The sequence below is a fragment of the Priapulus caudatus genome, unplaced genomic scaffold (assembly GCF_000485595.1).
Source record: "Priapulus caudatus unplaced genomic scaffold, Priapulus_caudatus-5.0.1 Scaffold93, whole genome shotgun sequence".
NCBI lineage: Eukaryota > Metazoa > Priapulida > Priapulimorpha > Priapulimorphida > Priapulidae > Priapulus > Priapulus caudatus.
Window position 1 is genome coordinate 464,735 of NW_014577154.1, and position 11,560 is coordinate 476,294.

At 38.9% G+C, this 11,560-nt stretch overlaps 1 protein-coding gene across 1 annotated transcript in view; it reads left to right on the forward strand.

Moving 5' to 3' along the window:
• Positions 1-11,560, forward strand: part of LOC106804928 (CSC1-like protein 2) — a 44,908-nt gene that overhangs the window by 12,254 nt on the left and 21,094 nt on the right. Inside the window, exons 5-15 of the mRNA XM_014806336.1 lie at positions 539-678; positions 1,667-1,718; positions 2,039-2,147; positions 2,385-2,458; positions 3,884-3,964; positions 4,132-4,243; positions 6,141-6,274; positions 7,750-7,875; positions 8,951-9,104; positions 9,365-9,471; positions 11,248-11,334. Coding sequence (XP_014661822.1) covers positions 539-678; positions 1,667-1,718; positions 2,039-2,147; positions 2,385-2,458; positions 3,884-3,964; positions 4,132-4,243; positions 6,141-6,274; positions 7,750-7,875; positions 8,951-9,104; positions 9,365-9,471; positions 11,248-11,334 — 1,176 coding nt within the window. The remainder of the gene's footprint in view (positions 1-538; positions 679-1,666; positions 1,719-2,038; positions 2,148-2,384; positions 2,459-3,883; positions 3,965-4,131; positions 4,244-6,140; positions 6,275-7,749; positions 7,876-8,950; positions 9,105-9,364; positions 9,472-11,247; positions 11,335-11,560) is intronic.

Here is an 11,560-nt window from a genome sequence, read left to right on the forward strand (position 1 = left end):
TGTAGTAAGTAGTACGTAGGTAGGTAAAGTTAATAGTAAGTACGTACCGACCGTACGATACTAGTTACTTAGTTTAACTTACTATATGTATATATATATATATATATATATATATATATATATATATATATATGCATATGTACATTATTTAGTACACAGCAGATATTTTTTGTTAACCCAGAGAAACGTTGCTCAATATGAATGTCAATGCTTTACTCCTGTTCGTAGCAGTTAGAGAGCCATAATAATTATATAATTCCAGCATTATCTGTATTTTTTATGTGTTTGCACCTGTTCATTATATATCATGCCTGCTAATTCGCAACAAATATTATGAACTAAAGCTGGAAGTACATGTTGTACGTAGTTCCTGTAAATTTTTATACATATTTACAGAATCATGATGACATGTGGCTGCAAATATACAATATGTACACAGAAACAATATAAATATTGCAGCGTGTCACTGTGACAGGCAGTGCAACATGCAGTGAGTGTAAACGCGGTAAAATCTGGTGGTCGCATGTCTGTTTTGCAGAGACGTTCACATTCTGCACAAGTGCGGGCAGGACGCGCTGCACTATTTGACTTTCCAGCGCTACCTGGTGGTGTACATGTGCGTAATATGCATACTCAGCATCACTGTTATACTGCCCGTAAACTTCCAAGGAGGCCTCGGTAAGAGCTACCACTCTAATATGTCCACTCTAGGAAAAACTGATAGATGTGTTGTGTCTAGCAAAAAGTAATGAAAATATTTCGACTCAATGTAACTAAATGTGATCGTCAATGAATGCATTCTTGAGTATTTCATTGATGTGAAATATCATATAATGTTTATAAATAGTGTAATTTTGTGTTCAATAATTTAAAGGGTATGGAACGTTATATCTAGGTGAGGATTGTAATGAATTTACAAGTTCAAAAATAGTTAGGTTTGACAAAGAAACCTGAATCATTACAATAAATTGCCATCAATGTAAGTTCTGTCATGATTCAGTAATATACAAGAAATTTGGTGATGAAATGAAGGCTCTTCCTGGGTGTGTGATCACTGTAGTTAATTGTGCCATTAGTGACTCTTATCTTAAAATTTTATCTAATTTAAAGAAAACAAAGCAAGCTTAAAATAAAGATTGTGTATACGAAAGTGTATAATGAGAAAACTAAAATTTAATAATTTTGTGATTCTAGAACATTAAATTTAATTAAAATTAAAAATGGTTTAAAAATACTTTTTTATTCCTAAAATAGCCTAATTATAGAAACCAAGATAAAGAGGGAAAACCCTACTGCAGTTATTATGTATATGCATACTTCATTTGGTTAATTATATATTTACTTATATAATTTGGATAGGTAGATGCTTGGCGTATACTTACCTAAATTTATTAGACATATAGTTTTATTTGTGTAATGGTATAGCTAGCAAAGAACCCTGCAGTTTCTGTGTCTATAATTTAATATTGAAAGGCAAAACCTACAATTATGTAGAGAACAAAGACTAGTCACGTTATAGCACTATGGACGTTGGATTTGTGGCTGAACTTCTGTGAATGCTTAAGGGAGAAAATATATAAAGGATCAACTGAATATCTTTCATCTAACTGTTGATGTGACTGTGTCTTCTGACAAACATTGATCATGACATTTTGTATATTCGCAGCTGGACCAGAGGATTCATTTACTCATACTACTATCCTGAATATTGATCCTACGTAAGTACTATGTAGGTGAAGTCATAACTAAACTGCTGCCAGTATGTTTGATTACAGCACACATTGAATTAGGAACGTTCTATCGTGACGTCACAGTTATCACAAGTGTGTTCTTCATAGCTGCTAATAATCAGTTTGTGTAATTTATCAATTTGTCACTGCAGCTTGTGGGTAATATCAACACAGAAATGTTCACATGTGTTCTAACTTCTAGCTATAGAATGAACGTATATTATTTCTACATACATACGTGTGTGTGTGTGTGTGTTTGTGTGTGCGTGTGCGTGTGCGGGTGCGGGTGTGTGTCTTTCTACCTGCAGGTCACCAATGTTGTGGGTGCATGCTGGTTTTGCACCTCTATACCTCATCATCATCGTACTATTCCTAAAGCACTATCATGCCAACTTGCAGTTTGAAAATGAAGAACACGTAAGTGGATTTACATTATGAATGTTAATTAACAGGTCTAGCTCAGCATTTATTAACGTAACACTTAGTAGTTACAAGAGTAACACATGTTTGTATGTTTCATCACTACACAAAGCGATGTACCAGAGTATGGAAAATGACATCGGCTTCCACGTTGAGTTGTGTCACCTCTCGTGTGTTTGACTGTCATGACTTGCAATTTGTGTAGCAGTTGAACTGACCTCTTATATTTGCAAGGTCACGAGAACAGTGATGATCTGTGAAATTCGGAGAGACGGATGTGTTAAAGAGCTTATCATACAGCATTTCCAGTGAGTAGATGCATTTTTAGCTCACCTTGACATTGTCAAGCTGAGCTATTGCCATGGGTCGTCGTCCGTCCGTCTGTCCGTCCGTCTGTCTTTCCGTCAACATTTGGCTACGGTCAACGATAAGTCAGGAACCGTTTGACCCACATGAAATTGGGTATAGTTGTTACTACTATGCTCCCATATTGAACGTTCTATTTTGGAGCACGCCAGTCGACGTACTTTCGAGCCACGGCAATTTTTTTGCAAAAATGGGAATTGCCATTAATCAGTGCAGGTTCAACGGATTTTGCTCATTTTTGGTATGTGAATGAATAAGGGCTAGGGGTTTTGATATTTAAAAAAAAATTATGCAAATTAGGTAGGTTTTGGCAATTATATAGCATATTATATAGACACGCAGATAACAAACAGTCTGTGGTGTCACACTTGTCTGGTTTGTTTTACAAGATTTCATTGACAATATCTTTAATGCAAAATTAGTATTTCCTTTCCACCCTGACGATAAAACGTTTTTATTAGAGTAAAGTTTTACAAAACATGTCGGAACGTAGCATAACCTATTTATTTCGAACGCCATCGCTAAGAAACATCAAAGCGGGTATAGTGCCATCTACCGTCACAAATTGTGATTCATTTTGGTTTATAAATTATTATTGCAATATACAGATGGCAACCGTGTACTACCACCTAGAAAAACTCATACGAAGTAAACACTTCCATGCAATCAATTAACCTTTGACAAAAATTCTGTTATGGGCAGGGAAACATCATTGTCACGTGGTATATAGCAGCTACGTGGAATAAGTGTATCTTCTCAATCTTACACGTTACACATCGGGAGCTCCGCTTTTAGGCAGTGCCTAAATCTGAATATTATAAAAACGTTAAATGGCGATCATTTAGGTGTAACGCCATCACTCGCCCACATCTCAGACTTTCACATCTCAAACATTTATTTTCACATAAAAAATTACACATAATTATCAAGAGTATATAATGGGAGTTCTCCCATATATGCTCTTCGTTTCTATAATGTACGTCGATGGTTGCTCAATTAATACTTACTTCTTCTCACTCACTCATTTGTGTTCTTTTTTTGTGGTGAGCTACAGTGTCATTGACGCTTTCATTCTTTGTAAAAACGTTAGTTAATATACTTTGGTCATGGAACCGAGTGTGTACATTGTATTTGAAAGTAACGTTTTATGCATTGTTATATATCATTATCATCATCATCATCATCATCATCATCATCATCATCGTATCGTTATCGTGCATCATATATCATATTTATGTTATGTTTAGATTTTTATATTTATATTTATATCAGGCACATGATCTGTGATATAGGTATCCCTAATCTAATTCACGTTTATATGTAAGCAATATATATGTAAAGTGTGATCCTATTTATGAATTTTTCAGGGAAGCCTATCCCGAAATCCGAATACAAGACGTTCAGTTTGCATTTAATGTTGCTCAACTGATGGAGCTAGAAGGGAAAAGGTACAAATTTCTCAAATCGGCAGGCGGCGGGTGCATGCTGCTGACCAAGTTCTCAATCTCACTTCCCTTCAACTGCCCTTCATGAAGCAAGTAATCATTTGAGCCATGGGTAATAATCATTGTGCTGTTGATAGGTTTTAATAGACTTCTTTCCATTTCTCTGCCAGGCAAGCAGCGAGTGAGGCAGTGGCTGTGAGTAGCCAACTGAAAACTAAACCTGGACAGAGTACACAAATGCATCCGTTTCCATGTGGTTACATTTGCTGCTGTGGACCCAAGGTACAGACATGAATGCAGTAATTATTAACGCGTTTGCATGTTTTGCAGTGGCACTAATATCTCCTCCCTTTTCTGCTCTTTTTAGCTTGCCTTGACATCGTCAAGATGAGCTATTGCCATGGGGTGTTGTCCGTCGTACGTCCGTCCGTTCGTTCGTCCGTCCGTCCGTCCGTCCGTCCGTCCATCTGTCTGTTCGTTCGTCAACATTTGGCTACGGTCAACGATAACTCAAGAACCGTTTGACCCACATGTTTCAAATTGCATATAGTTGTTACTCCTATGGGGGAGGTTTGAACGTTATATTTTGGAGCACGCCAGTCGACCTACTTTCGAGCCACGTCAACTTTTTGGCAAAAATTTAAATGGCCATAAGTCAGTTCAGGTTCAACGGATTTTGCTCATTTCTAGTATGTGAATGAATAAGGACTGGCCCCAAAACATATCACACGGGTTTTCACATTTTTTTAAATTGTGCAAATTAGGTAGATTTTGGCAATTTCACTATGCATTTCAGTTTCTGCCTACGGTCAACGATAACTCAAGAATCGTTTGACCTACATGTTTCAAGTTGCGTACAGTTACCCCTATGGGAGAGATTTGAACGTCCTTTTTTGGAGCACGCCAGTCAACCTTCTTTCGAGCCACGCCCACTTTTTGGCAAAAATGAAAATGGCCATCTAAATTCATTCGATTTTGTTAAATTTTGGTATGTGAATGTGTAAGGCTAGCCCCAAAAACAGTTGTTACTCCTATGGGAGAGATGACAACGTCCTATTACGTTTATTTTGTCTAACTGGTTAACAACTCTACAATCATACCTATTTACGTGTAATATTGTGTTTTAGATTCTTCGTTACAGTAATTTCATTGGAATATTTTATTGTTTTATTTGCGCAATATTCGAAAACCAAAATGGCGATTATTTAGGAGTAGCGCCATCTCTCATCAACATTTATTTTCGCATCAAAACTTATGCATATATCATTATCAAAAGTATATAATGGGAGATATGCTATATAATGGGAGTTCTTCCATATATACTCTTGCTTTATATATCCCCCCTCCCTCTTCTATCACATCCAAGGTGAGCTACAGTCTCATTGACACTTTCATTTTGTCTCCCATCTCTCCTCTCTCAGAGGAATGATACAAAAGTGTCAAGGTAATATGTGTGAAAAGATCACCACGCATTCAATTCTGTGTTGCGTTTGCGTCGTGTAACGCATCGCGTAATCTGAATCGTTCTTCACAAAGTCCCATCTCTAATCGTTATGGTGTTTTCATGCCGTCATTTTCAACGCACTTACTTACTTACTTGCTTAATCCTCTTCACTCCTACCGGATCATAGGGCATCCACTAGTTTTCTCCATCGGACTCGGTTTTGTGCTGTCCGCTTGAGCTGCTCCCACGTCATGCCGATCTCCTGATGTTCTTCTGTGACTGTTCTCTTCCACCCTTTTCCTTTTCCCCTGTGGGTTCCACTCTAAGGACTGCCGCGTGGTGTTGGTCTTCGGTTTCCTTAGGGTGTGTCCAATCCACCGCCATTTCCTTTGTCTGATAGTAACTTCGATATTCTCCTGTTCCGTGCGTTGCCATAATCGACGTTCGCTATTCTGCTTGGCCAAAATATACCTAGGATGTAGCGATCCCTGCGATTGACAAATGTTTGAAAAAACGCACTTAGTTCGCAAAATTTTCACGAAGCTCTGCCTTGCTGCAGATTACAATAGGTAACTGCCTCGAACGCTTTGTAGTCGAAATGTCACTTCGAATGTCACTCCTGGGGGCGAGTTTGAAACGGTAGATGACTGTGCGCCATTATGGCCAGACGCTTGAGTTTCGGGTGGAACGGTACATGTTGCGTTGACGTCACTCCATTGCACGCGTCGATTTCAGACGGATTGCGCGGAGTTCTACAAGGCAGAAGAGAAGCAGCTCATTGATGCGTGCGAGGCGGAGAAGGATGCAGCCTTCAAGGACACTCTCGGAATCGCATTCGTCACGTTTCAGACGGACGAGATGGCTCACGCGTAAGAGTAATTACAGCGTAACTACTCATGTAATGTGTTTACACTAGGATGTCTAGGCAGGGGATCGAGCTATTGACATTAATGGACAATTGAAGTCTAATTTTCCAACTTCTGTAACGTTTTAAATACATAGAAATACATTCAATAACGTATTCCATTTCAAATCCGGCGCCCAATTAGTAATAAACATCTGAATAGTAATCTAGGTTATGTGACGTCACGGCCTCAAGTTGAGCGACGCCATTATGTAAACATAGTGCGTGCGGTGGTTAAATATTCGATGTTTTTTTGTTATTTCTCATGCTTATTTATCATGTCAAGACACAAACATGTAGCCTGTAAATGTACTTAAATATTCATGTACATACATATTACCTGTGTGGATAATGCATTCACGGTATATGTACATGACTTGCGTAGATACATGTACATGTACAGATACATGTGATTCTGACCGAGCGTGATAAGCACGGTGATCAGTGTACTCGCATGACTCACCTGGTCTAGCATCGAACTGGTCTACAATAACCCTGGTATTCTCATTCTCATGGCAGCATATACGTTCAGATGCCGTACTCATTAATTCACAAACACCACAAGAACACCAGTATTTGTCTACAGTCCTATCGGGTACCGAAGCTTCCATTCCGCCATGTTGTGACTGTTCTGATTCTTGAGAAGTTTGTGCCGACTCTTCGCGTTGCTTTTTCGGACGATTTTCCTTAATTTCTTCTTGTGTATATTCAGGCTCAAACCTATATCCAACTGGTAAATCAATCACTATAAATATCATCATCACCTGCGTAATCACTAGAATCATTGAAATTATCGCTTTCTGTTTCCAATTTATACACAACACTCAACTTGCGTTAGCGTGGCGTCGCTCAACTTGGGGCCGTGACGTCACATGACCATCACTTGGGCTCCGGATTTGAAATGGAATACGTTATTGGATGTATTTCTATGTATAAAAACGTTATGTAAGAAGTTAGAAAATTTGACTTCAATTGTCCTTTAACGGAGGGTCGGGTGTCTCTCATCGCACTTACTGCGAAGCTCCCGTTGACATTAATGAGGGCGGGTGCTCGCATGCGCACTTACTGCACGAAGCTCCGTTGACATTAACGGAGGGTCGTGTGTCTGCTCATCGGTGCTACTGCGAAGCTCCGTTGAGATTAACGCGGAGGGTCGCTGTGTCCTCTCATCGCACTTACTGCGAAGCTCCCGTTGACATTAACGAGGGTCGGGTGTCTCTCATCGCACTTACTGCGAAGCTCCCGTTGACATTAACGGAGGGTCGGGTGTCTCTCATCGCACTTACTGCGAAGCTCCCGTTGACATTAACGGAGGGTCGGGTGTCTCTCATCGCACTTACTGCGAAGCTCCCGTTCTCGTAAAAGCGGTGTTAATTTAGGAAATGCTATGTATAGATAGACGTGTCAGGTGCTTCACCGGTCTTGTTTCCCCCTTGACAGTGTCGTGCAGAGCTACCTGGGAGCCTGTGGGAAGGGATCGGTGGCTGGCACATCTAGTCTGAGTGGCGAGCTCATGTCGTCCCAGTGGGAGGTGAAGTACGCACCCAGCCCCGAGGATATTTACTGGTGGGTATTGTTATGCGTCTTCTTCTTCGTTCTCTACTTCTTCTTTATCGTGTTCTTTGCCTCCCCTCCTGCTCCTCCCCCTCCTCCTTCTCTTTCTGCTCCGCTTCCTTTTCCTCCTTCTTTGCCTTCACCTTCTCCTCTTCTTCCTCCTCCTACTTCTTCTTCTTGCCTTTATTTTTTTATGGGACCTTCCCCCAGGGAGATGTTTTCAAGCACTTGCGTCAGTTTAAAAAAACCGAAAATCAAAAAGTCATCTACAAGTAAGTTGAGAAACTAAGAAACTTTTAGCTCTATAAGCTATATCTAGAATGGAATACATGCATGGTTGCCACACGTTTGCGACGAGGAGTGGAGTTGTGACAACCTATGCATTTATCCAGACTGATTTTCTGCATCAATAAGGAGTTTATACAAAGTTGATGCTACAAAATGAGTCGTCAGTAAATAGACACAAATTAAGCAGTTCTTAAAGTGAGCTTTGCATTAGTGTGACAGGAAATTTGCGGGAGACCAATTTCAAGAACTACTGAGATATGAGATATGACGAAGAATTTGGAAGTAGCAGAACATAACTAACAGTGGGTTAGACTAGACCAGTGTGCGATAGTAGCACATGGAATGGATATGAAAATCTTCATGTACTTATCATTTTATCTAATAATTAATTAATTACCTGCTTCATCTCCACGCATAACTATGACGGATGCATTTCCCTTGCCCCCCTCAAAAAAAACATTTTTAACCGACCCTTGATGCAAATTTTTCGAGCAAAAATGTTTAATACCAATACTATTACTACAACTACTGTTGCTGCTGCTGCTGATCCGGCCTCCATCTTCCCCCAGCTGTAGCAGCACCACTACCACTACCAATAATAATAATACTAAGAAGAAGAAGCAGAAGAAGAAGAAGAAGAATGATAATGATAATGATAATGATAATAATTATAATAATAATTATTATTATAATAATAACAGCAATAATTACAACAAGAAATGTAGCTCAAGAATTGAACCATGACGTACAGTAAGGATGACGGTGGCTCACATATTGCACATGCTGGTCTTGCTTTCAGGGAGAATCTGTCGTCGTCGCCCGGCAGTCTTGCCGTGAAGTCTCTACTCGTCAATGGCTTCCTCTTCATCGCTTTGTTCTTCTTCACGACTCCGGCGATCATCATCACCTCTCTCGACGACATCTTCTACAAGGATGCTGCGAAGGTTCAGACGGTGCGTTGTCGTGGCGACGATCTCTGCCGCTTTTCTCCTCGACCTGTCGATGGACAGCTCACATTCTTTTTACCACGGTCGTCGTCGTCACTACCATCTTGCATGTATCTGAATTATTTTTTGCAATATCTAAGCCCCTTTTATGGAATTGATTTGTATTTAATCTAACCTCTAATGAATTGTGTATATATAAATATATATATATATATCAGGAGTAGATAATAGGGATATATATATATACATATTATTATTTGCTTCAGAGTCCTGTTATATCAGAGTTTCTTCCTACTCTTCTACTCTGGACCTTCTCAGCTATTCTACCTGCAGTTGTCGCCTGGACTGACAGATTTTTGTCCTACTGGACAAGGTACAGTATTTTAGGGTCTCGCTATATCTGCACCTGCATGTTTGCACGCGTAGAGCATAATCGAGTGCTCTCAACTATACAGAGTATTTTGCAGAAGCATTTCGCCGTTAATATTTCTTTCGCTCGTTTTGCCTTACGTCTGTAGGAATTTAAAAATGCTTAACTGTCGTTTTGAAGGGGTTGGGAAATTATAGGCGTAGCCTGCAGTGGGAGGTAATGGATTTGTTAACATTTTTTGTTGATAAATTTTGGTAAAAATAGGTTTAGATGAATGCTGTTTATATTACCAAGCACGAATGTCGAACTTGTTATGGGCTTTAATTGCAAATCAAATGAGCAAACACATCATTATAAGGTTTTTGTGATTTTTTATGCATAAACCCACTTAGAGAAAAAAACCTGTGGAAGCCGTATGACTATAGATTTCTGCCACCAAAAAAACTGTTACACAATTGAGAGTTTTGTGGTGAAATATGAACAAAGCATAACAGTTTCTATTTTACTCATTTTTGTTATTTTTCACTATTTTAGAAATTTCTAAATCAGTATGCCATTTGCTTCTGACATAATTGGAATGCCAAGGCTTCATTTACTTTCTATAGGACTAGGCTGGCCCTTTGTTGTTAGATTATTACATTTGCATGAACTCTAAAAAACACTCAATTAAATACTAAAGAAATATAGCGGCATGAATTTTATACATAGCGATCAAAGGTAACATTTTTCCTTTTCTGAGAAAAACAGATCTAGAGATCTGAAGCTTCTGCAGTGAGTGAGGGGAAACTATGTGCTTTTTTACTGGAAATGTTTTTTTCATTACCTATTCATTTAGTATTTTGCCATTATGTAAACAAACATTGTTGCACCTAGTGTGAGAAAGCACTTAAAACTGCGGCTATAATTAGTTGTTATGCTTCAGTTCTTGATTTTCCTTGCTCTATGCCCTGACCTCAGGCAATCCTGGTTGTGGCTGTCTTTTTTGGCTGTCGATTTTGGCTGTCGCTTATTTGAGAATGGAGTTGTTTTCTTAATTTCAACCCCATGCATAGGTGAATGTACACTATATATTCAGTGTTTGAGCAGCATTGAAATAATTTGTTTTCAATACGAACCGATTGGCAGAGAAGTGACTTGCTAGCTTAGTCATTATATATATTGATATCGGGAGTAAATGTCAGGAGATTATGATATTGTATATGCCTGGCTGATACGAGTGCAATAATACTGAATGTTATGTTGTGCTGTGACCTGCAAGTGTCAAACACAAGCGCCAGCATAACTTGCTGTCAGGTTTCTGTAATAAGTGCCTTACTAATATCACTATTAATAATAAATGCCAATTAGTCGTTATAGCTAACTGTTTCTGCCGTTATGGAATTTGGATTGTCATTGCGCAAAAGTTCCGCTGGCTTTTCCTACAGGGAATTTCGCTTGGTCGTTACTCAATTATAATGTTCTACATGTTCTATAATGTTATAGTTGAAATTGATGGAATTCGCCCCCAGACGTACTCTCATCAGCAGCCATGTTTGCCTCCATTTTATCATCTTGATTATTCATTTGTTTTTGTAATACCCCTTGAAGATTTTTGCAGTAAATATCTTAATTTATGACGTAGTTTCAAAATCAAATACTCCAAGTTAATTATTAGTCGTAAATGAAAGCTTTTTGTTGTGCTCTTAGCGATAGAATTTGAGTAGGTATTAACGCAATCTTCGTATAAATGATTTTGGCTAAGAGCATCAACTGAGTTGTTAATATTTTTGTTGTGATCAGGTCAGAGCAGCACCATTCCCAGATGAAAAAGACATTCATCCTTCTGATCTTTATGGTTTTAATTCTACCATCACTTGGTTTAACAAGGTACGATAAAAATTAGTGTGAAAACTTGCATAATTTTAATTGTACACAGTTATTATGCACATGGAGAGACAGGGAAGTGAGAGAGCGAGAAATAAGGGCAGAGAGAGGGGGCACAGAGAAAAAAAAAGTGCGTGAGTGAGAGAGAGAATATGAGAGAGAGAATATGAGAGAGAGAAAGAGAGAGAGAGAGAGAGAGAGAGAGAGAGAGAGAGAGAGAGAGAGAGAG